This window comes from Pleurodeles waltl, chromosome 5 (assembly GCF_031143425.1).
Source record: "Pleurodeles waltl isolate 20211129_DDA chromosome 5, aPleWal1.hap1.20221129, whole genome shotgun sequence".
NCBI lineage: Eukaryota > Metazoa > Chordata > Amphibia > Caudata > Salamandridae > Pleurodeles > Pleurodeles waltl.
The window spans coordinates 1,042,503,275-1,042,529,840 of NC_090444.1; the positions used below are offsets into that span (position 1 = coordinate 1,042,503,275).

General features: G+C 43.0%; 1 protein-coding gene across 3 annotated transcripts in view; it reads left to right on the plus strand.

Moving 5' to 3' along the window:
- Positions 1-7,965: 7,965 nt before the first annotated feature.
- The window catches only part of EPM2A (EPM2A glucan phosphatase, laforin), a 514,940-nt gene continuing 496,339 nt past the window's right edge, over positions 7,966-26,566 (plus strand). The window contains exons 1-3 of one of the 3 annotated variants that reach the window (XM_069235243.1): positions 7,966-8,097; positions 15,807-15,978; positions 18,476-19,068. In XM_069235243.1, coding sequence (XP_069091344.1) covers positions 18,813-19,068 — 256 coding nt within the window. In that variant the 5' untranslated portion in view covers positions 7,966-8,097; positions 15,807-15,978; positions 18,476-18,812. Of the gene's footprint in view, positions 8,098-8,148; positions 8,275-15,806; positions 15,979-18,475; positions 19,069-26,566 lie in introns of those variants that run through there. The other 2 variants (XM_069235244.1, XM_069235245.1) reach the window with 2 other exon arrangements.

A 26,566-nucleotide genomic window follows, 5' to 3' on the forward strand; every position in this document is an offset into this window, starting at 1 on the left:
ATTGTGCAGAAAGTGAAAAACAAGCATTGGCATAGTCAATAGGTCTCGCCTTTTGGCCCTTATAAGTGTTTAGACATGCGGCATATTATCCAGACCACAGCAGCTATTTTTTTTTAGGCGTGTTGGCGGAGTCTCTTGCTTTAGACATCGAATGGCAATACAAATGATGAAAAGCACCGTATGTCAGTTTACGCTGAATTAAATCTGTTTATATATCACGCTGCTGCATACTTCCGGTTAACGTGTACGCTCAGCTGCAGGGCAGAGAGAGACCTGCATTGCTCTCTCAGCAGAAGAGCAACGGATATTCTTAATAGGATGGTTCATGCCCTTGTCCCCTTAATTGAATACACATAGCCAAATGAATTGGCAGTAACAAGGGCGAATTGCTTAATGTGGGGAAACTGCGAGGAGAGCATGCAGCTGCTTTTAACCCCTTTCATTGGTGCGGGCAGAATGAATTAATGTTGGGATTGCTGGATTTTGTTCAAGTAAATAAGCAGGGGATTTGTTACCCCAGTCTGTGCATGCAGGCGAGATGCAGATTCTGACACATTCTTTGCTTTCACACAAGAGCTTTCTTTTTGATGCATCAGCTTAAAACATGCACGAACACTGATCGAGCGATTGAAAATGGAAAAAGAAGTGTACTTAGGCACAATACTAGCTGTACGCACCGCTGGGTGCAGTGCCCACAAGGTGGTCACCACAAACCACAACACCACAGGTCTGAGGTAAACAAACGCCCTGTTTTCACAGCAGCAGGCAAGCACAGAAATACTTAGCATTCTTGCTGAGATTGGTTTACCTGTGCAAATACTGTTCTGCATGTGGAGAGGTGATTGACCCCACGTCACAGAAAGCCAAATATTTCACATAGCACTGAGGATTCCAATGCCAGCGGTTTCCCATAGGACTTTTAAAAAAAGCAAATGCCGTCTTTCTCAGAAAGTTCTTAGAAAAATTCAAGAAATTGGGAATGGATGTTTGAAAAGCTTTTTGTATCCGAATTCATAAAAGAATGCACAGTGCTGAGCTGGAGGAATTAAACTCTGCGTCTGTCTACGAAGGAATACAAAACATCACCACCGCAAAGAGAAGGCACCGGGATTAACCAACACAGATCTTTAATCCAAATCGCTCAGTGAAAAGAAATACCATGCAATGAAACCCCTGCATTCATGGATTTCTTCAAGTCTGTCGGCAGAGGTGGAGGAGGAGGGGAAGCTGTGGGCTTTGGGCCATGGAGGGAGCAAAATAAACAAGAATCACAAGAGGCTCACATGCAAGGTTGTGCAGCACTTAGTTCTGTGACTCCCTGAGGTTTAGCTGAGCTGCAGAAGAAAAAAATATCGCTCAAACATAAGACAAATGGCCCAGAAGTGAAAGCCTACAAGCAACAGGGCCAGTCCCATGGCCTTGAGCAGCACACCAAAAGAACGCACAAATGTAAGCAACTGCCCACAGAAAAGCAAGGATTTTTGAAGGGCACACAAAGTAACAACTTACAAGAGGTGGGCATGTCTATGCCTACAGATGAGATACAGCATGCCTCGTAGAGGCAGTGCATGCGCTGACTAGGCGAGACCTAATAAGGCACAAACTGTCATTCCTTCAGGTTTTCCACTTTGCTCTCATTACAAGATGATTGTTAATACCTCTCATTCACATTTATTCTGTGTGCAGGTTCCTCCAAGAAAGTAAATGAGCAAACACTAATCAGTAGAGGTAATGTTATACTAGCCTTTTTTTTTGCAAAGGCTTTTTACCCATTGGTTACTGCAAAGCTAATAATCAGATACAAAAACAGATTAAATTCCTTTGTGCCGGATATTACTGCATACCTTGGAAAGACCCTAAGGCCAATATTTATGAAATGTTAGTGTCGTGTTAGCCTCATTTTTTTTAACATTAACGTGACGCTAACTTAACTCCATATTTATATTTTGACGCCAGACACATCTGGCACCACAATATTAGAGTTAGCGCCATTTCTAGGGAGCACCAAACCAATGCATAGGAGATACAAGGTAGGCGTTCCCATCTAAGAAATGGCGCTAACCCCAAAGCGCCATATTTATCCCCCAACGCAAACTCAATGCACAGGTGGGAGGCAAACCCAAATAATGGAGCTAAGCTAGCTTAGCGCCATTATTTAATGCCTGGGTCAGACCAATCGTTAAAGTGCAGGTAGGCTCCCTTCCATGGTGAGACACCATGGAATGTGTACAAAGATGCTCACCCCAAGCACCAGTACCACCACCACCCAACCCACAGGCAGGAACACTACAGGAGGGGGACCCCATCCCAGGTAAGTTTAGGTAAGTATCATGTTTTTTTGTAAGTGCCTGGCACTGGGTATGTTGGGCTTGCTCAGGGGACACTAGTCCCCTGTGGTGGCCATTGGGGTGGTGGTAATGACTCCTGTCTACACTTAGACAGGAGTCCTTATTTGGCTGCTTGGGCATTAAAAAATGACACTAGGCTGGTTAGCGGCATATTCCTTGTCGCTAACCAGCTTAACGCCATTTCAGACCCTCTAGCCCCATTTTCGCTAATGGCATCCCTACTGTCTTTTTATTAGGCTCTAGCCATTCTTTAGCGCCATCTTGTGTCATCCAATAAAAATGGCGCAAAGATGCCTCTAAGGAATGGTATTAGCCGGCGTTAAGAAAAGTGACGCAAAACTACGTTAGCCCAGTTTTGTGTCATTTTTCATAAATATGGGCTCAAGTATCTAGTGAGGGAAAGTGCTGCTCTAATTTGTACAAGTAGCTACAAAAATTACAAAAATGTGCTACAAAAGCCATCACATGGGACTTGCTAGTACAGCACAACAAAATAAGATGGACATATAGTAAATACGTCAAATAATAGCATAGTGTGTATGTATGTATTACTTTATTGTGTAGAATTAAAAATTCTGTACAATAGCTCACTTTAAACAAGACGATAATACATAGTGTTAAATAAAATAGACACATAAAATCACAGAAAGAACATTCGGGAGAAACCTTAAAGTCCAAGTCACCTATCATTCTTCTACTACTACAGAACATTTTTAACAAGTGCATAAAATTGATTCTATTACCTTTACAGTCACATTTATTATAATTTGAGTCTATTGTACGTTATGTCTGTAAAGCTTATCAGTTTTCCAACAAGAGCGTTTGATTGTGCCAAAAAATATTCTAAATTAGCCTCCTTTAAAGTGCGCAGTGATAATTTTCTGAAGTAATGGAGTACTTGCTGTGGATATTGCTCAGCCCAGGCCAATGCCAGATGATGTGTTCTAAAGATTCATTACGTTAGCTACAAAGTCCACAGTTAGGGCACCAGATGCAGATCCTATGTCAGGACCAGAGGCTTCGGATTATGCTTTCTCTTTCTTTACTGAAAGAAACACAGCAGCCAATAAACGTTTAGTTAACCAAAAAACTACAACACCCAACATTCTCAGTAGTCCAATCCGACCACTTCCTGGTCTACAGTCTGTATATATGTCCATGACACTTAAGTCCTTCCTCTTTCTTTGCTGCTGCAACCATTAGATAAGTACCTGACATTGTTTATTCATTTGATTGTTATTTAAAGTTTCTTTCTGTAATATTGTGTTTCACTAGTGGCCGTGGAGCGGGAGCAGGGGCTGAACGGCACTCATTCCTCCGATCAGAGGTGCTCAGCGACTGCGCTCGCACGCACCTTCATTTTATCCCGTTGTGGGATCACATGTGCGGCGAGCACGGTAAGCCTGGAAACACCTGCCAAGCTTTGGGAATGTCCTGCGGGACTTCCCGGTATTGAGCGTGCTATTCGTGGCTTCTTCCTGAAGCCTCTCAGAGTGCTGGGGTGCGAGAGGCTAGTTCTCTCTTTATTTTTATGATGCACGTGGATGCTTGCTGACAAGATCCAACAACTGCAAGCTCTGGATCTCGTTGGCGGTGTCGCAAGTGTGCTCGAAAATCCTTATTAGTCCCCTGAGAACGCCCTACGGGGTGGTAAATAAGATAGAAGGCTTTGCCTTAGGGAAATATTGCAGGTGCTCCCTCCACTTCTTACATGGCCTGTTATTGAGAGTTTTTTCTCTCTTTTGGATTGGAGTATTTTCTCCTTCATTATACCTGCAAGGGCTGATTTCCCCCCTTTTGAATTCCTTCTTTATTGTTCATCTCTAAAGATGGCTTATTATGCTGAAGAAGATGAGCTTTTTCAGGTTTCTAAGAAATTGGCCATGTAATGAAGATTCATAGTGCAAACAATTGTTGGACAAACTCACAATTTTAATATGCCTTATTTCATGCAGAAGAGTTTCAAATGTAAGAGCCCTGGATTTAGCAGGTAGAGTATTTACCCCTTCGGGGGTTTCACTTTCCATTTCAAGACGTACTAAGACTGCTTCAAGGAGTATTTCTTATCCAGCTTTTCCACATCATCCTAAACTATGTGTGGTTCAATGTATAAAGGCATATGAAGATTGTACTCTGGAATTTCACAGAGATACTCGGGGACAGTTACTCATTTCCTTGCAGAAACCATTTTCACCAGTCTCCTCAGCTACTTTGGCTAGATGGGTTAAATGGTTATTGGCTGAAGCTGGAGTTGATGTCTCCTCCTTTGGGGCTCATTCTGTCATACTTTTTCAGGTGAAAGTATAGGAGGCAGATTCTTGAAATGTTTTGTTTTGTTAATGCCTCTAAGTTAAAGTCAATATACTGCTAGTTTGGCTGAAAGTAAGATTCCATAAATAGCTCTGAGTGTTCATATTGTGATGCTTTTAATAAGGCGCTTTTACGAAAGGACTCCAGAAGCCTTTCCCTGATGACTCTTTTACGGGTTGAACCTGCCATTAGCATAAGATCCTTCCTTGGTGGTAACTTATGATCTTGGAGAATGGTGATAAATTCCTCAGAAGACAGACACAAACTAAACCCTGAGTTCTGTGTCAATTCTTGATATAGCAAACCTCTCAGGATATCTACATTTATAGAGGCACAATCACAATAAAAAAGAACTTTCTGAGTTTAGTGAACTGCCTTGATTGATGTAAGAATTAGTTCCAGTCTGATCACTGCATGTGGGGTAGAACTTCGTAAGGTGAATAGAAGGCGAGCATTTTGAATGAAAATTCAAACATAAAGTGATTGTCTAAGGTTTAGAACCTTCTCTATGAGGAGTGTCAATACTAATATGTTGTATCAGGTGGTACATCCTGCCCTGAAACCAGGCCTACTCCCTCATGGAACTGGGAAGCTTGAGTGCTCTGGAGCCACTGTTCATTGATACTGGGGTCAGGGCTGGCCTTATGCATGGGTGAACAGGGCACAGGTTTAAGGGGCCTAGATTCATAGGGATGCACAAGAGCTGACCTAAAATCCTGCTGTTAGCTTTTATTAGGCCTCACCTACCAGAGAGCAGAGGCTGCTTATTTGCAAAAGAAGTACCGTGGGTTTACTGCCTGTCCATTGTTTGCCACTAGTTGGTTTTATCATCATTCTCACTTTCTAGCAGCTTATTTGATGGCTTGCCTTCGTCTTCTTGTATTTGTCCTTCTCTTGGAGCATGGCCTATTCACCATCCTTCCACTGCTAACTTTTAGGGGACTTCTATTTTCTTTTTGGTTGCACTCCCTAAAAGTGCATGTGTTTCCATGCTTTCCCCCTTGTGTGCATCGCCCCCGCATCAATAATTCGCCCTCGCACTGCAATGTGCTGCTCTCGCTTTTCCCCCAGCCAAGGTCTCCTGCCCCCATATTGCTCTCTCTTTTGAGTGCTACTGCCTCACTTCATGTTGCTCTTTCCCTTTTCCCCCAAGTCCCTGTTGCTTTCCCTGCAACCGCTCCCCTCTCCAGCTCCTCCGTGGTCCCCACCAGCCCTAGCGGTCCCTCTTCTATGTATATTTAATTTTTTTGCTGGGCCAGGCAGCAAATTGCTACGAGTCCCTCTGCCTTAAAAGTGCTTTCTTGCTAGTTATTTTTTTTTTAATTTACAGATCCATCTCAGATTGATAAATTTAGAAAATGGCACTCGCATCATTTTGTAGGCAGGCATGTGTGATGGTGCATATGCATACATACGTCTTCACACATTCATGTGCCAACAAAATTAAGCAGCTGTGTCATTGCACCTTTTTTATTCTGTCCATTCCTGCACAGCGTCAGTAAATAGCATTGATAAAGACAATAGGTTGAAAAAGCAGGACCTTTTGGCTTTGCCAATGCTTGACTTAAAAAAAAATTAGGCTGCTGGAGCCTATTTAGTCTCTCAAGCTCTCTATTAATCTGCATGCCCCCTTCCCTCTGTCTTCCTCTGTTTATCTTTCACACCCTCCCTCTTCCTTCACCCTTTCACTCAATACTCTCTCTAGACCTGACACCTCCAATTTGACGCAATGGAGATGAAGGGTGACTAAGACCGGAATTCAATATTGCATAGGTGAGAGGAAGGAGGGTGAAGTGCGTGTTCACAGGCTGGTCGCTGCTCTGAGGCAATCACCCAGCACCTTCCTTACAAACAGAAATAGACAGAGTCCTGTAGGTTCCTAGGTCCACGTGTGAGTAGCACATTGTGTCTGAGTTTTGATGTACAGTCTGGGACTTGTAGTCCTTATTTTATAATTGGGATCACACAAACTACAAATCCCAGAATGCAAAAAAAAAAGCCTGGACTGGTTGGGCTCTCACTCAAGGACCAGGAAAACTTGATAGCTCTGAAAGGGGACTCCTTTAAGGAAACCATCAGTAGCCTGAAGAAGACTTAATGGAAAGGAAGGTCACAAGGAGCAGACCTTCTATAGCTTTCTTTCACCTTCCCAACACATTGCCCCTTTTCTCTTCAAGACTTACTCCAGGCATCTTCTGAGGCAGAGCAAGGTACGAGGCACGGGATCCATTGTCTTTTGCCTTCAAGGTAGCACTTTCTGGCATTCAAAACTACTACTTTTCAACCATTCCTAAAAATACTTGAGGAATGTATAACTTTCCTGAAAATACAGCACACACACAAACTCAACAGTTTCTAGATGAGGCCAAGGCATATGAATTTTTCAAGTTACAAAATGTGTTTTATTTCACATAATTACTGATAAGATTGCATTTGTTGGAACGTGATGAAACATGAATAGCATTATGTAATAGCTATAAATCTCCCTCTTCTCAAATGTTAACGTGTGTTAGAGCAGTGGTTCCCAACCTGTGGGCCGGGGACCCCTGGGGTCCGCGAAGCCTCCTCAGGGGGTCCGCGGCTGCTTAAAACATTTATTAATATTAGGTCCCAGCTATCAGTAATGACTCCTCGGGGGTCCCAGTGTTCCAATAATGATTCAGTGGGGGTCCCCAGGCTCCAGTATTGATAAAATGGGGGTCCACAGAAGTCCAAAGGTTGGGAACCACTGTGTTAGAGGAACAGTGGGAGGAGTGGGGCTGGGCACTCCTTGAGGTCAGAACTTTAAAGTTACTTTCTATTCAGTGCTGGTAAGGTATGCAACGACACATGTTATTCAACCCGCTAGATTGCTATATTGCTCTTTGTCGGTGTTTTCAAGCGAGTCAGGACTAATTAAGTTATTGGCTACAGGTAGAAGAAGTATAGCACAAGAGCAGCAGTACTATTTGGTTGTGTAATAGTAAAACATTTTATATAGAGCGCTTAGAAAAAGCAGCAACGGAGCGCAATATGAATGCAAGGGAAAATCAATAATAATATCATAGGAAAGACAATGAGTTTCAAAGTTCCATAGCATCACAGGATCAATCAAAAAAATATAGTAAAACTTGTTATCGGTTTCTAGTAATAATGTTACGCGTTTTGCCCTATTTAGTGCATGCGTGTATTGTTTCATCAACTGTAGGATAGGCTGCAGTCTACTGCTTTGGGAAATAACCAACGCGCCCATCTCAAGGACGTTCTCGGACTACGAGCCTTATGAGCTAAATCCAGACGCGCCTGCGTCAGAAATAATTGTGCCAGAGGGGGCGAGGGAGGAAAGGGGCAGTCTTAACGGACTGGCGCCTGTGCTGTGTTGCAGCGGGGGACTGATTTCGAGGAGACACCGAAAGGATCCACGACGGAAGGATAGGCAATAACATGAGATAAACACAAGGTGAATTTTAGATCACGAAAACATTCTCGTCACAGCTTCCTGGGCGGTAGTGCTCTATTAACAAACGGAAACGCTTTTTTTTTATTAATCACACCCAAGAAGGCAACCAATCGGCGCAGACGTCTGAATGACAAACTACCAACCTAGAAGCTAGGCTACAGACACAGACACAGACCCGTGAGGCAGCTTTTCAGAAATCATTTTGTTAACACTAAATGAATGCCAACCTTGGTTTGGACTGTGCATGTGTTTTGTATGACAGGCGAATATGTGTTTATTTTTGGTACTGTCATTAATAACTGAAGTGCGGAGCTCTAAAATTTTCCAATATCATGAGTCAGTAGTTCACCCGCTCCATATTTTTGCTTTGCATTCCGGGACTTGTAGTCTGATGTATTCTTTGCTACAATCGGGAAATTCCCAGAATTCAAAACAAGTACTCGAATGCACGTGCTGCCCACAGAAGCAGTTAGGAAACTGGAGTTTTGGAAGTAACTCTATGTCTGTACTACATTTTTGTTATGTGATTCTGTTTTTTTAAATTCAACAGCACTTTTCTTGAAGGTGCTTTTATGCTGAAACTGATAGTGGAAAGGTTAAGCCTTCCAGTACCACTGTTCATTGTGTGCTTGACCAAATAGCCTGGCTTTGATTGACCTGCATGACGTAGACCATAGCTGCCAAGTTTCCTAGGTCCATGTGTTATGTGCTGCTGCATTCCAGTTTTTGCCTTTGAATTTTGGGATTTGTAGTCCGGTGTTGCCTTCGAATAAACATGTCTACATGTCCCAGAAGTCGAAGAAAAAAACCTGGATGGGAACAGCACATCACGCATGGACCTGGGAAACTTGACAGGACTGCATGGACAGCTATGATGTTAGCAGTTTTGAAGGCGTAGTATTTATTTACATTCATTTATGTTCAGTAACTATTGTTGTTGGTTATTATAAGGACGAAAATAGCCAACATCCTTTGCAACTGTGTAATCTTTGGCATGTTTCCTTTGTCCTATTGTGCCCCTCTGTCCTTTTACTCTTCGGGAACAGTATCTTTGCCACCTTCTTTCGAAAGACCTTTCAAACTGGTTTTCCATAGGACACCCTTTTGGTTTGCCTGCAAGGGAATACCTTCAGTTGGCCTCCCCATGCTGTAGTTTCATTGGGGTAGTGGTCCAGAACACCTCTGGCCAACAATGAGAGGTCCTGTGCAGAAACTGCACCCAGGAGAGCTGGCACCCAGCATAAAGTAAGTCCAGGAATTCCAAGTAGTCAGGGACCCGTTCATATGTATATTTTTTTAAGTATTATTGATGTTCAGGAAGTATGCACCTTTTTATTTTGAATGTTGACTTGTCAACATGATGCATGCACATTATAAAGTCTTCTCAAACCCTGCTGGTGCACCTGTTGGTATCGTTCTGCATAGGTGTTAATGAATATTTACTTTTGTAGGAATGAAAGTGCAGGATGGAGAATGGCTATTGTACTGAAAGGACAACCTCAGCCCGAGTTCTTCATCCTCTGCTACTTCTTATTTTCCAGGGCTGTCTAAAGGTCTCTAGTGAGAGCAGTCCTCATGAAGATTTACCTCGACATCTGCACAAACGCATTGGCCACTACAATCCATTCTGTTGGATGGCTTTCCCAGATTCCTCTGTGAGGAAGGAAACTGCATCATAGGCTAGATTTTTTTAATCAGGAGGATGCACTGACTCTGGCCATTGGGACATGGCTGCACTTCCACATTATTGAATACATTTGTATTTGGATCCATATGGGCCATGCTGTTGTTGGGGCTTCCAGAACATGGTACTATGCGCTGAACAATTGCTCCTTGTTAGTAAAAAGCTTGAAGGACTCGGTTGAAGTACTGATGGCCTGCAGTGCCTTTGGTCTTGCCCACGTGGAGGTCACTAGCCAGCTCAAAAAGTCCAGTGTACTTCTACAAGCGTGTGGGAGCTAAGGGGACTTTTCAGATTCATTATCGGACTACAGGTGGCAGTCATCACAGCTGTAACAACCACATGTCACCATGCAGATGGCAGACAAACCTGTGTAGCCGCCCTCAACTGATGAACCCCAGATGGAGCCTGCACTGAACATGCATGCTTTTCCCGGCATGACCCCAGGACAGACAATATTCCCAGTGCATGACACCCTCCAGGACTGGAACCCCTCCCCCTTTGACATTCAAATCCATGTGCCCTCATCTGCTGGGTTCCTCTCCCCATGGCAATAGCCATGATGCATTTTCTAGTTTGCTGTTCCGTAGCACAGCTTGGATAGTCGGCCCGCTGGAGTGCACCACTGCTCTCTGGGTAACTGAGGTAGCAGGATGTCTGTTAGGGAGCAGTATTGTGTCTCAGTTGCTATAGTGGCCTCCAGTTGGTAAAGCATGGATATTATGACCGGAAGACCATATTGATGTCTTTCTGTGTGTTTTGAGGCATGCCGTAGGACCCCAGGCGGAAAAGAGTGTGATTACTTACATTGCACCTCTCCACCTCCCCGGGAGGAATGGGAGCTTCAAAATTCACACACTATTATCAGGCCGTTAAACTCCAGTGGGTGGCCCTCTGGCTTGTGAGACATTACGAGGACGAGACCGGGAGCACTGGGGCCAGAATTCTAATTCAGGACCGGAGGCTCGGATTATGCTTTCTCTTTCTTTTACTGAAAATCACAGCAGCCAATCAAATTACAATAAACAAAAAAACTACATATCCCATGATGCTAAAGTGACCTATCCCACAACCTGAATGAACTCAAACGTCACTTCCTATTTCTTTGCTGCTTTGCAGCAGATAAGTAGTATTTCCCTTTTCGCTCATGTGAATTGTACTTATTTTGTATTTATATGTATGCATTTTAATGTGTTTTCGATGCGACGCGATTCCGCTCGCATTATTTGTTATTGTAGTTCTTTAATCGGAAGTTTCCGACCATTTGTGCCCGTTTATTTACTTCATAAATCATTGGTGTAGTGGGAGCGACTACGCACATAGTCTGTCTTTTAGTTCAAAAGACGCACGCACGAGCGCGCTGGTTTACGAGCCGGTCTCCGAGAGTTTTCTGAATCCTGGAGAGCGGCTTGCATTCCTTCAAAGAAGGCTATATTTAGCCTTTACTGTGCCTTTCCTGGTCAGCGCGTGCCTCAGAAAGAGCTTGTTAGCTCTATATGCTCCCAGACGCCCAGAGTGCCTGACACCTGGGTTGTAAAAAATAAATTAGGCTCTGCCTAGAGTGGTTGCAGGCAGCTCCCTTCACATCCTATTGGGCCCTTAAACAACAGTGCCTGCTAGGGTTTTTTTCCACTCCCCCTATTTATTATATATTTTGAGAAACAGATTTCAGAGCAATATGGCTCAATGGGAAGATCCAGAGACAGAATACTTCCCTGATGATTCTAGCAATCAGCTATAGGTTAATTTGGTAGAGGCTTTAGATAACCGAGTACAGCAATCTGTAAACGATGCCTTAGTTAGGGCTTTGGGACCCTTCTCAGGACAACTTTTCGAATATGCCCCGTCACAAGGCTGGTTGTCCAACCAAAATACCCCCCTTTTGGGAGAAGATTCTACTAAACAGAAAGCAAGATCTAAGTCTTCTGAAGATGCAAGATCCCCTTCTATAGATCCTCATGCAGACGCCTTTGAAAAGATTAGCAAGAAAAGAGCGACAGAACATAATTATAGTTCTAAGAAGGACGCCCAGCTAGTGTCTTCCTCCGATAAAGACTCTTCCAGTGATTCTGATGACCCAGATATCCCTGGACCCAGTAAGAAAATCAGGAAACAGTCTCCTGCGTCACAGGTCCTACATTTTGATCCAACTGAACTGGTTCACCCCAGATCCTCCAATTGGCTCCCTTCCGCTGAAGTAGCGCAATATGTACATTCTAATCTCAGGAAGAGCTTTGATAAGGAAGTCTGTGCTCGTCTTCGAGCAGAATGTCCCAGACCTGACTTAGACAATAAGGTTTCCGACACCCCTGAAATCGACCCTACTATGGTCACTTTTATGAAAAAGTTCGCTAAAGACCCTAAAAAAGGTTTGGATAGGTCCTGGAGACTTTGTCAAGACAAGCTTCTCGATTTATCGGGATCTCTTACCAAAATCCTGGATATGGCCGTGAATGCGAAAGAGTCAGGGACTCCTGTTGCCACTGATACCTTAATGGGTTGGACGCAACAAGCCATTTGCCCATTGCGTAACACCGAGTGTGCCATATCCTCAGAGCGCAGGAAGTCTATTCTGATGCGCATTGACCCTAAATTAGTGGACCTAGCAACTTCGGAAGCTGGCCCTGCAGCTGACGGACTGCTATTCGGCTCGTCATTCATAAAAGAATTGGCAAAATTCTGTTCTACTTTTTCTTCCCTCAACAAGGTCAGATGTCTATCAAAAAAGTGTTCAGAAGGGGCATTTTTGTCAGGGCCGGTCGTTTTGGTGGATGAATGCCCGGCCGAGGATCCTATTCTAGTCCCCAAAACTATTACCCCAGAGGTAGAGGTGGATGGTATGGAGAACAAACGGAGCTTACCTTTTATCCCACGCGCACCAGAAGTAACCGTCCCAGGTTCCGCACAGGACAACGCAGAGGTCAACAGGGATTCATCAAAGATGCTGGCTACTCAGGTAAACATTATTCATCACACTCAGGTTCTTCTTGGGGGCAGAGTGGGTCTATTCTCAAACAACTGGAAGAAGATCTCTGGAGAACCCTGGATTCTTCAGACGGTCGCTGGGTTCCATCTAGACTTTATTAGAACTCCAACCCAGTTCACTCCCCCTATCCAAATTACTTTTTCCCGCAACGTTCAGACTTTTATAGACGCAGAAGTTCAGTCCTTGATAGACAAAGGAGCGGTAGAGTATTCTATTCCTCACCCCTCCGGATTTTGCAGTCCTATTTTTGTAGTCGACAAAAAAGGAGGAGGTCATCGTCTAGTCCTCAATCTGAAAGATTTCAACTCTTGGATTGTTTACAGACATTTCAAGATGGAAGGGATCCACATGTTGAGGGACATTCTATCAGAAGGAGATTGGATGGTCCGACTGGACCTGAAAGATGCTTATCTACCAGTCCCAATCTTTCCCCCCACAGACGATTTCTTCAGTTTCGGTGGAAAGGCCATTGTTTGGAATTCAAAGCTCTCCCCTTTGGCCTGTCATCAGCCCCTTGGTGTTTCACGAAACTGTTGAGACCAGTTGTGGAATCATTGAGAACCAAAGGGGTCAGACTGATCATATATCTGGACGACATTTTATTGATGGCTCAGGATCCTCGTTCTCTCCTGGTTCATCTGGACTGGACCATCAATGTATTACAAGATTTGGGTTTCCTGATCAATGCGCAAGTGACGGAGTTTCTGGGCTTCAGGATAGACTCAGTACAAGCCCTTCTGGTTCTGCCATCAGCAAAAATTTGCAATATCAAGAGGGAGTTGAGAGCAGCGTTAGCAAACACAGTTATCTCTCTAAGGACCATTGCCAGATTAGTGGGTCTGTTGACCTCCTCTATTCAGGCAATTTTCCCAGCCCCCTTACACTATCGAGCTCTTCAGAAATTAAAGATAAGACACCTACAGCAGGGTCTGAGCTATTCTGAGTTGGTTCCCTTGACGACAGAGGTCAGAGAGGAAATTCATTGGTGGTTGCAACACATGGAGGCTTGGAATGGAAGAGCCATCTTTGGGACGCATCCAGAGGTAGTGATCGAATCGGATGCCAGTCAATGGGGTTGGGGAGCCCGATGCGGGTCCCTAGTGACAGGGGGCAGATGGTCACAGACGGAAAGTTCCCTTCATATCAATTGCCTGGAACTCCTAGCAGGCTTGTTTGCTATAAGGAGCCTTTCTCCTCAAAAGACAAATTGTTGCATACTACTGCGAATGGACAATATTTCAGCAGTTCGGTATGTCAACAAACTGGGAGGGACGAGATCCCGAGTTCTAGCAGAGATAGCCAAGGAATTTTGGCACTATTGTCTGGAACAGCGATTAGTAGTGGTGGCGGAGTACCTTCCGGGGACTCTGAACACTATTGCAGACTGGAACTCCAGATATCTGACGGATTCCAGCGACTGGAAACTGGATCCAGTCATCTCTTCCCAGATAATCAAAGAATGGGGTCCTTGCGATGTGGACCTCTTTGCATCCCGACTCAATACTCAGACGTCGAACTTCTTCAGTTGGCGTCCAGACCCTCTTGCTCTAGCAACGGATGCATTCCTACAGGATTGGTCCCTGTTTCAAAGTTATGCTTTTCCTCTGTTTCCATTAATATCCAGATTATTAGCCCAAATACAGAGACAGAAAACAGACTTGATTCTAGTGACACCATGTTGGAGGTCACAACCCTGGTTCCCAATTGCTCTACAACTGGCGTGTTCCAGTCCCCTTCTCATTCCTCCTCGTCTGAATCTTCTCTTGAGCCCGGAGGGCCATCAACATCCACTGATACTTTCATGGAAGTTGACGTTGATGGCGTGGTTAGTTTCAGGTCGAGATGGGATGCCTCAGGCCTTTCGCAACAAGCTACAAATTTTTTCGAACAAGCTTGGGCCCCTAGCACTCACAAAAGATATACGTCAGCCTGGCGTAGATGGAATAGTTGGTGCAGTGGAAGAAGTTGTAATCCCGTGGAGTCGAGTATTGACTTGATAGTTAACTTTCTGGTAGAATTGGCTTCTTCAGGTTTAGCTTACAGCGCCATCAACAATTTTAGATCTGCTTTTTCAGCTGGACATTCCAATGTTGATGGCAAACCAGTGGGAGAACATCCATTAGTATCTAAGCTTCTGAGGGGTATTCGTTTAAGTAATCCCCCACAGGCTAAATATTCTCAACTGTGGGATGTGAGTATTATTTTGAAGTTCCTGGAAGACTGGCCATCTAATAGGTATTTATCCCGTAAACAGATTTCTGCAAAATTAACTATGCTACTTTTTCTGATATCTTGTAAGAGAGTCTCAGATGTCAAGGCCTTAGACCTTGCAGGTAGAGTATATTCTCCAGACGGAGTATCATTTAACATTACCAAAAGAACGAAGACAAATTGCAGGTAAGTAACGTATCCTAAATTTCCAGACAATTCTAAATTATGTGTTGTTCAATGCTTACAAGATTATGAGGCAGGTACTGAAGAATTTAGACAGAATTTAAATGGTCAATTACTTATTTCCTTACAGAAACCCTTTAAACCTGTTTCCTCAGCCACTCTTTCTAGGTGGATGAGATGGTTGATGAGTGAAGCGGGTATAGATATAAATCTCTTTGGAGCTCACTCTGTTAGAGGAACTATGGCATCAAAAACCTTTGCTTTGGGTTCGAGACTAGAGGAAATTATGAAAGCGGCAGATTGGTCTTCTGAGTTTACTTTTAAAATATTCTATCATAAACCAGTAGTAGATGTTGCTTCTGTTGTTATTGATCAGCTTTGAACTAGCATAATCCGAGCCTCCGGTCCTGAAATAGAATAAAAAAAATTCTAGCTTACGTGTCAAGAATTTTCAATTCTATTAAGGACACGGAGGCGAGGATTATCCCACCCGGAAATGTTTTTCGACATGTTATACAAGAATCATAAGTGTAAAGCTATTACAGATTTTAGTATTATGCCCACCCTGGGTTATTAAATAAGATGTTTATATTTGTATAAATATATCAAAATTATAAGATATTACCTTTTATTATTATTATGTTTTAGGTTCTGATCAGAAGAATACTTGATTATCTGAGTTCTTGGATATCGGTGAAGATATTTTTTCCGATGGATCTTTGAAAATTGGTCATCTTCCAGTTTCCATGGAGTTCGGTTATGTTGGAGAAGAATGGAAGGTGTTGAGTTCTTAAAGACGTTTTGATGCAGAAGTTTCAAGGTTATCGTTTTATTTTCGCAAAGAAAGAGGAAGTGACGTTTGAGTTCATTCAGGTTGTGGGATAGGTCACGAACAGTGATTGGTGCATGTGATACTGGACTTTAGCACCATGGGATATGTGGTTTTTTCGTTTATTGTAATTTGATTGGCTGCTGTGATTTTCAGTAAAAGAAAGAGAAAGCATAATCCTCGCCTCCGTGTCCATAATAGAATTGAAAATTCTTGACGCGTAAGCTAGAATTTTTTTTATTCGTGTGTCATCTGACACCCCTGCTCCTCCTGGGCTGCCAAACGAGGGTCCCCTGCCCACGCCTCCTTTGCATGGCCCGTGAGTGCCTTCAAAGAGGCCTCCCAGGAATAAACACCATTATACCCTGCACTTCATTGGTGCTGCTCCGAGGTTTACTCTTGGGGGAGGGCAAGATGAAAAGCACAGCACAAAGCTATGGGGAGAAGCCGGTATCACAACACTTGACAACTTGTTCACAAAGGGAACATGGCTGTCCTTTCAGAAGCGCCACGGCCTACATGAGGGAGCATTACTGAGCTATAGGGCTCTCCAGACGATGCTACAGCGACACTGGGGTGTCCATGGGTTAGAACCGACAGAACACCGACCACTACCAGTTTCTGTACTTAATAGGCAATGGTAGGCGCATGGTGACATGGATATATTGAGTCTTTGCTGCCTGAAATCCCCCTTGTCCACCTGAAGTCAGGCTGGGAGGACTCCTTGGAGCCACCATTCCATGGTTCAGAGTGCAGTAAGGTGTCAGAATACCCCCAACAAAGTCCCCGGCAGCCCCTGCTTCAAATATATACAATTCTGTATCCTACAGAGGGCTTACCTGACCCCCGATGCCTCCATCAAATCTATCCCGTGGTCGCAGACAAATGTCCTAGGTGCAGGCAAGGTCGGACGATATGGTCCACATGTTCTACAGCTGTGGGCCCCTACGACCCTACTGGGGTGCCATATTGTCAGGAATATCACAAGTTACGGGATGGGAAAGAGTGGGCACTGCTCACAGTGCCTACTGCCTGTGATCCCGCTCCCCAAAAATTGCAAACCACGACCCACTTTACTGACCTTGCAATACTTCTGTCAAATAGTGCAAAAGCAATGCGGTGCAAATTGGATACTCCTCCCCTGATCCTGCACTGGCGCACAGAAGTGACCAAATTATTGCAAGTGGAAAGCACTGCACTCAGAGAGGAACACCATGGACTGTGAAAACGTGCAAATCACTGTGACTTGATCCTCAGTGATTTCACTCCGTGGAACTTAGACAACACTCAGTCGCCTTAGACACTCTTGCAGAAATATTGGTGAGTTTCCAGTGACATAGTTCTTCCTCTAATTGCTAGTACATAAGGACTTACACTGTGTTTAGGTAAACAGTGAAGGGTGCAAACACGCTACTTAAGCTACAGACTTTTACACCACCTCGTGGCTGGGTGCCTATGGATAAAAGCAGGACTCTCAGTGCCCTTACTGGCCATAGAGTTATGTAAGGAGAGTCAAATAATGCCTGTTAGGATTGTGGCATGCCTTCATTCAAAAGGAAGGAGTCTTGTTGTGCATGTGCTCACAAGCATATGCGAAACTCAGTGGCTCTCAAACACTTGTTGTCAAGAGAGTGAGGTCACTTTCAAATGTGCCATCTCAAGAGTTCTCTCTTGGGATTCACCATAAGAAAACACAGCAGACAATATGAGTGATCTGTTTTGCTGTGGTAGGGATCTCCTAACAAGAGCAGCTCCTAACAAGAGCAAAGCTCTCAGGTCCTTACCCTTATGCAGGCATCTATGGAACACCAGTTTCTCCTCAAACAGCCTGTGGTAGCCCGAAGCTACATGGGGGACTGACCACTGTTTAGTCAATTCCCAAAGGCATGTGTATCAAAGGTCTTAGCAGGAAAAGTGTACAACATTTAGGCTCCCTCCTCAGAGCTTGGAAACTTCCCAGTTTCTACAACCTTTCTGTAACTGTCTCCATGAACAGCTCTGATGTTCTCACTGACCCGCTTGGTGCACTTGCCAGTGACGTACATGCAACTGGTCCATTTTCAGTGCGCATGATGAGCACTTCCTGAGGCCTTCACATTCTGTAGGTACTTCATGAAGTCTAGGAAACTAAGAAAGTGACCCCAGAGGTGCTCCGGATCGCTGGCCATCATCCAGCATGCTGAAATGCATGGTTTTTCTCTAGCAAATGTGTGCACATTCCCTGATTTTTCGCAGACTTTCCAAGAGAAGATATTCTGAAAATCAGTTCCTTAGTGAGGCGGCAGCTCCAACTCGTCCACTCAGGAGTAAACATACCGCACATCTTTAGGTCCCATGGTGGTCATCTGGGCATTAGGGGTCCCGTTAAGAGTTTAAACCAGGTGACTACGTTGTTTTGGGCTGATAACAATATGGCTAATGCTATGTGATGTCACGTTCGGTTTGTTTCCTGTCATAACGGTAGCATGTTTTTTTTTTTCTCTCCTAGGATAGTGCTATGTGTAAGCTGGCAAGAAAGAATTCAAGTCTCCATTGCCTTTATGCTTCACTGCTTGATACAGAAAATGTAGTATTTGACTTTATTGGAGCAAGTCCCAAAACATTCTTGTGCTAGCTACTAAACAAATCCTTCAGTACAGAATTGGATGTTTAATCATAATATTTCAGTGCTTACGACAAACATTTGTTGAAAGGTGTCATCCAGTCCTCCTTCATTTGCTGATTATTAAGGAAATTCAAGGAACTGGGACCCCCCCCCTCTTTTTTCCCTCTTGTTAGCACTCAGTTGACTTGGTGGTGGTCCTTTTGCCCTCTTCTCTCTGAGAATGCCGCAGCTTCTGTTCCGGTTTGGAGTCATCCTGACAGTGGACTGCACCGACATTGAGCTATTCGTGCTTGGCTCTCGCCAGGAGGTGGGGCACTGGGACCCTCAAGGAGCTGTGCCCATGAAGCCCACTCAGGTGCCTCTCTCCACCCAAGAGCCTTCTCTTTGGATCGGTGAGGTCCTCCTCGATGAGCCCTGCAAGGACACCTTTTGGTTCAAGTTCTTGAAGCGGATTGGTGGCCAATTCATCTGGGAAGGTACTGGAAAATAATTTGTCCCTCTAACTAAGCAAGACAGTTATTTGCTGTGAGAGTTAGTCATGACTAGGAACACTTACAAAATAAGTACAACTTGTGATCCAGACTAAGCTTCTAACATGCATCATATACATATCACATGTGCTAAATATATCCTTCATATTGTTGTATAACCCCCGATGTTCTTTTTGCATAAGAGTTAAAACACTGCTCTTAACGGTTGACCAACGTAGGACACAGAAATACAGCATTTCATTTAAGATCTCACAGCATGCAAGAGGAGAAACGAGGATTATCTCACAAAAGCAGAGGGTTACTACTATAGACTGTCATTGCTTTAATAAACTGGTTAGCAGCAAAATATTTACTATAGATCCCAATACAGATCTCCAATCCTTTCTGGTTGTTTCAGTTCATTAAGTTCTGTATACCTTTTTTAGCTTTGACTGTGATTTATTATTAGAATAATTAAGGCATTTTTATATGTTTGTGTCATCTCCCCCGCTGAGATTCTGACTTTTTGTTTGTATTAAGAGAGTCTCGAGGAGCTGTATTCTTTCATGTATGACAAACGTAATAAGCATTATACTGCTCATCTGGCTCTTGGACTGCCTCGATTTTGCGCCCTCCTTACTCCTTCCTTACTCTTTTCTTTCTTGCACCACTTTTTTCTTGCAGCATTTCCCCACAGAGATGAGGTGGTGGAAGACAAGGTACATATAGGCCCTCATTCTGACCTTGGCGGGCGGCGGAGGCCGACCGCCAAAGTCCCGCCGTCAGGTTACCGTTCTGCGGTCGAAAGACCGCGGCGGTAATTCTGACTTTCCCGCTGGGCTGGCGGGCGGTCGCCTTCAGACCGCCAGCCAGCCCAGCGGGGAAAGAGGCTTCCACGATGAAGCCGGCTCGGAATCGAGCCGGCGGAGTGGAAGCTGTGCGACGGGTGCAGTTGCACCCGTCGCGTATTTCACTGTCTGCACAGCAGACAGTGAAATACATTTAGGGGCCCTCTTACGGGGGCCCCTGCAGTGCCCATGCCAGTGGCATGGGCACTGCAGGGGCCCCCAGGGGCCCCGCGACCCCCCCTACCGCCATCCGGATCTCGGCGGTCCGACCGCCGGGATCTGGATGGCGGTAGGGGGGGTCGGAATCCCCGCGGCGGTGCAGCAAGCTGCGCCGCCGCGGAGGATTCAATGGGGCCGCGGTACACTGGCGGGACCCCGCCAGTGGTGCCGGTCCGACCGCGGCTTTACCGCCGCGGTCGGAATCCCCATTGGAGCACCGCCGGCCTGTCGGCGGTGCTCCCGCAGTCCTCCGCCCTGGCGGTCAAAGACCGCCAGGGTCAGAATGAGGGCCATAGTTTCTAAAAAGCCAATATAGCAGATGTCAACCCTCACAGGTAGTCAGTCTATAATAAGCTAACTAAATTTATATGAAAGTAAAGAATGTATAAATCTCATCCGTGTAGGAAGGCTCAGGCTCCAATGCTTGCTGTGTAGGTTAATATTGAGGCTCGCAGCTGAACCATCACTTATATTGTAACCGTGTTTGTTGTAGAACAATTGGAGTGTGGGAATGAGGTTACATAATCATCTGTTGCAGTCTTTCAGTTGTGGGAACTGAGGACAGTAATTTGATTGCACGCATGTTTTACCGTCTGTAAGTCGAAAATGAATTGGGTGTTGATTAAGATTTCGAAAGAAGTGGTCTGGAAGACGTGGGCCAAACAGTCACCTATAATTTATAAATGACCGTCAATTACAAGATATTCAAAAGACAATAGGAAGCAATTACAGGATTGGCGAGAGATAATGATTATTATGAAGCCCTGTTATAAGTCACAGCTTTATTGGTAACATTCAAATGTTCATAGTTAGAGCAAAACAACAACGAAGTAAAACGTCTTGCTAGGTAAAAAAGTCACATGAACTTACTAGATAGACCAACTGGTTGAGTGATAGTCTTTTGAGCTATGAAGATCTATGTTGTTTGAAAAAGTAGTTTCTAGTAGATCCTACACTATACCTCGTATCTTATTGCACAAATCAATGTATACATGTCAAGGTTGCCCCATCGTTTTCAGTGTAAGGTTTCTGTCGATGACCATTGATCTAGACGAGTAGAGATTTGTCCCCATATGGAAAGCTGCTACCTTCCTATATCAGTGACAAAATAGATGTGTTAAACAGATTGGAAGGAGTGCTCTAGCAATCCAACTACATACATGTTACTTAAGAAATGCCCTCTTTATAAATTGATATGAGACCATGGATGAACTGTAAGCACTTAATATATTCTTGCCTGATGACTTAATAGGTTTTTTATCAACAAAGAAAGATGCTTTTAGAAAAAATGAATCCTACATCATACCGACTTTATTTTTAATTATGACTTCTGTTTATAAGTCAAGGCATGAGTACAGCTAAGGGCTCATTCTGTGCCCCTACACATATGAATTTGCTAATGGGGTACTGGTAGACGCGAATGGCTATGGGTTTCTAACATGAGCACTGGTATAATCTGATGGCATGATGGATATGATAAAAAGACAAACGTATTTCGAATATGGGACTCAGATATAGGTGAACTGGAACTGCCCATTACTCAAAGAGGAATTTCACCCATATGTTCTTGAAAGGTATCCCTGTCCTATTGTCAACGTAAATACCACAAGAAATCTAGGTTTTGTAAAAAAGGACCTTCTCTCACACAACTATATGGCATGCTTCATCATCGAGTCTGCATCCGGCTTGCTAATTATAGCCAGATGAGCTCAAGCCCACTTTTGAAGGGAGCTGAATCTAAATGAAGTTTACGTCAGTAAACAGTGTGAACCAAATTAAGATAAGGCTGCAAGCCAGAAGTAATTAATAAGAAAATATAAGATCTTACTTTGGACTTGGTAAATTAGCTTTCCTTGGTGTAATTCTATTCTCCTCAAATGTTTTCTTAACCCACAGTGTATCAAGTTTAAAAATATTGCATGAGTGAGTGTACAACTTGGGGCAACCTAGATCAGAGCAAACTTTCCTGATGTAATTAAGCCATGTGTTTTTTTCAGAGTCCTCAAGATTCATAAAGTTGCAGAGTACTTCCTGTGATAAAATTGCGAGTGGATTTGCCCAAATGTAAATCCACAAAAGAATGGGCACCATTTTTATTGTATCCTCTAAGTAAGAAAGTCTGATTCCCCATGACAAAGAGGGAAGTACCCTTGAGAAAAGCCCGAAAGACTCATGCAAAATTGTTTACCTCACTTTACAGACTCGAAACATCAGTAGTTCCCCAAACACCCGAACTATAAGAGGAAACTGAGATACAATTACTATTATAAATGGCCCTTATGTTTTCAGACGTTAGTTTATACTTTTGTAGAAAAACTAAAACTGTACCAATTGATTGTGCAAGCTTGAGTCTACTTAGATGTAAAACATTTCCCTGTCTGTTCGAGTTGTCAAAGGAGATGCCTACATAAGAAAATAAATTACCTTTTTTCAAAGTGGAGCCACAAATGGAAAAACTTGATTTTTAAGACTTTGGGCCAGTGGTAATGATAAATGCATCTGAAAGGCTCATAGAGTGATCCATCTTATAAAAAAATTACACTTTGATAACTTATCATATCTTTTTTCAAAGAAATGTTATTGTTAATTTTAAGTTTAGTACATCAGGATACTTTAGTTCTATTTGGTAAAAACAGATGTAAGAGAAGGTGTTAGCCATTTAATCTGAGAATAATAGGTTGATTCTAACTCTTCAAAACCTTTCCATTCCCAATGGACAACAGGACTGAGGCATTTCAACACTGGGAGACATTCATTTGAATACCGAACGACAAGTTTCCAAATGTAACTACATTTTGTTGTTGTGACTAAGAAGATCAGCCATCAAATGTTCAGTCACTAAAATAGACCGTAGGACAATTGGCTGTTTGGCTGCTGGTAGAATATTACTCAGTCAGCACTAGTCATGCCAGCCAACAATGAAGGTTTCATCCCCAATATAATGTTGTAGGCTGACTAGGAAAGGAATAGACCAAAATGTTCCTTATGTGACTAAGGATCTCATTCCTTAATGTTTCTATAACTGGATAAAAACACCATACATTAATATTGTTACCTTCCTGTCCACAGTCCTGACAACATCTCGCATTCTGACTTTTGTAGGCCTCCTTTTGCCATGAGCAGGGTAGTATGCCACAGAAACATGTTTTTTTGCAGTGGGATTCCTTATTTTAAACACTAAAACAGATTTTAGGGATGGAATCACACAGAGATAGCCAACCAGTCAAATTAATTTCTCCCCACAACAGGCACTGCCATTGGGACATGTGAGTCCAGTGATACCTGTCGCCCATGATAGTCAATGATGTAGAGATATTCTATATTTCCCCTTTCAATATTTGTTATTTAGTTAGGAGAGCCTAGGATGCTGAAAGGATCCTGGTTGCAGCCAATTTATTATCCACACGTAGGGCACAGTGACATCTGATAATAATTCAGTTTTTCACATACCCCCAGGTAGAATTCTCTAGCTAATTTCTCCCAAGTGATATAGGTCTCACAGCATCCTACTTTCCCCTTCTTTCTAGGAATTTTTAACCAGCGGCCATTCAAACAAGGAACGTATTTGATCACTGATGAAGTACAGTTCCAAATGAGGGAGTGAGACCCTCATATTCCCTGACTGCATCATGGTTTTTCTGGAAATTCTCAGCCTCTTACTCGCCCAAATAAATTAAAAAATAACTTTCTATGCTTGCTCCAATTCTTTAGTTGGAATTGTTATTAGAACGGTTAGAAGTAAATACAGTACTCCAGGCAAGGAGATGAACAGAGGAGACCAGCATTAGAGATCTGATAGGATAAGCAAAAACAATTTTGGATACTTGGCTTTATATAACAATGCCAGAGAAGTAGTAATATAAACTCCCAGATATTGTATCTTAACCTTAGCCCATTGTAGACCTGAGATGGGGCATATTGTTTCTTTAGTCGTTCGATTCTGTCCTATGCTCTGACATCCCGATTTATCTAAATGGAACTGGAATGCAGATATAGCACTATATTCTTTTAATTGAGGCTTACCTGGATCAAAATATTGTTCAGATTTGTGAATGTGAGTAGGATTCCATCTGCAATGAGATGGCTTTTAGGCTGCTATCTTTGAAATGGCATCCCCATATTATCTTTGGTCTTGCTAATTTTTAAAAGCCAATCACAGTTGAATAATTATAGGAAAAATAAGGGATGAGTGAGAACACACTTGTGTAGTCCCTCTAAATAAATGTATTTACTCATGTTTGGGTCAAGCCAATAAATCCAAGCGTTTGATTAATAGACATGCAGTTGTCATTGGCTGCGTTTTCTGCTTGGAGAGAAAAAATACCATTGGGTTAGGTTATTCTATTAGGTGTAAGACTCTCCTGATATTAGCTGTTTTTTTTGTCTGTTGTAAATAGATCACGATTGATCAGAGTGAATTAAGTAGAGGAGATGTAAAAGCAATCTGTTGGCTAGAACTTGTGTAAAAATGTTGACATCTGAATTTAAGAGGGTGATAGACCTGTATGAATAGCATAGATTTGAAGGCTTACTAGGTTTATGTATAAGCATGATATTAGTTCTGTCATAGAGGGGGTCACTGTTTTTGTTTGACAAAAATAATTGTAAAACTCTGTTAATTTAATAGAAAGAATCTCCCTGAACCATTTGTAAAAACAGTTAGAAAGGCTGTCGGGCTCAGTTATATTAAGGTTCCATGATTTATGCTCATAATAGGGAGATCTCATGTTTTTTATTAGCCAAAGAGAGTTTAGGTAAACAAAGGGCTGTAAAAACTCTGAAGAGATCTATTCATCTTTTGGCTCTTCAGCATAGAGTTTGTGATTATAATTTTGAAAAATTTCCCTCTGTGTTACTTCAGTCTGACTAATGGATCTAGGGGTCTACTGAGATATTAGGGCTTTTAGTTGTTGTATTTGCTTTCCTTATTCTCTTCACTAACATGAAGTCTACCTTTTCAGAATTCTTGTAGCTTTTTTGTGTCAAGCATAACAGTGCCTTTTTGCTCCTTTCCAAAAGCAAGTTGAGTCCTCTAATTTTTAGTACTTTCTGTCATTTATTTTAGAGATCCTGATTATTATTTTTTTTAGTCTATTTCCTAAGTTCCTTTAACAACTTCATTATTGTTTTTCTGTAATACTCTTCTGTTACACTCTAGCCAGTAAACACTGGCCTCTTATTGTAGCCTTAAAGGCATCCTAGAGGATGTCATGGGTAACCTCAGAGATCCAGTTAAAATAAAAAAAATCCTAAACATCTGTTTGTAGACACTGAACTACAAGTTTGTCTTTTGGATGAGAACTGACATCTCCAATGTACCCTCTTTATTGAGTTTAGTTCCCAAGTCATCTGATCACCTGATCTTGGAGTGATCTGAAACATTGATCGCTCCTATCGATTAGGATGGCGTCTCTTAGTGAAATTTTTGATTCACAGCCTAGTCCAGTTGTTGAATATGGGACAAAGGAGTACATTCGAGATCTTGGGGCTGAGTTTCTCCTCCCCACCAGGTTACGAAGTCCATTTCTTATTTACTCATCCATTACCCCTTGAAAACATCTAGCATAGGGGTGTCTGTCTAGAACAGCATTTGGAACCACACTGAAATCCCCCAACACCAATATATACCGTGTTTTTGACCCCCTTACCTCAATTTTTTGTGTCTGGGAAATTAAGACCAGTAATGTTCCATGTGATTAGTCTAAACAATTTTTTTTTTATCACAAGAAGAGCTGGGCCCACAATCAAACATTTTACTAACATCCCATGTGTCGAGGGAATGGTGCAACAAAACAGTAACTCTAGTCTCCCAAAAAAATATGCAGGAACAACCCCTGTACAAACAATTCCAAATTTCTACAGATCTCTTTTACCTGGAAGGGTATAGGAACACCCATAGCGCATCGATGGCACACAGTGTGGACTGCTTCCTCCCCATCAAGGCTCCTGGCCTGAGAACATCCCCACAATCAGCTGTTTGCTCCCATGGCTATTAAAGAATTGGCACAATATAATACCACGATTGAGAGAGAATCAAAATGGATAAAGGCATCTGTCTTGAATTAATTAAAAGCCCCGCTCTATGCCAATCTTTACATCAAATACTTATGTTGTACAATTACAGTGCTTATTTTGTGCTTGTTGTTCCCGGTGCTGAGCACCGGCACTTATTTTTGAGGGCCGTGGCTTGTTTTCCTGCCTCAAAAATGAAAAAGCGCGACAAAGGGAGAAAGTAGAAAGCTGCAAAGTGAGCTGAAGGGGCAGGGAGTGCCTTCATATGGATAGAAGAGGCCTGAGATGGCTTTAGGATTTCAGTGCCTCTTATTCCGTGTTCGCACATTTAATTGCAGCAGCCGCGTGTTTAAGAGGAGGGCTTTGGGCACCGGCACCTTTTTATTTACAAATTAAGCACTGTATGAGTAGGTTTCCTGTGGGGT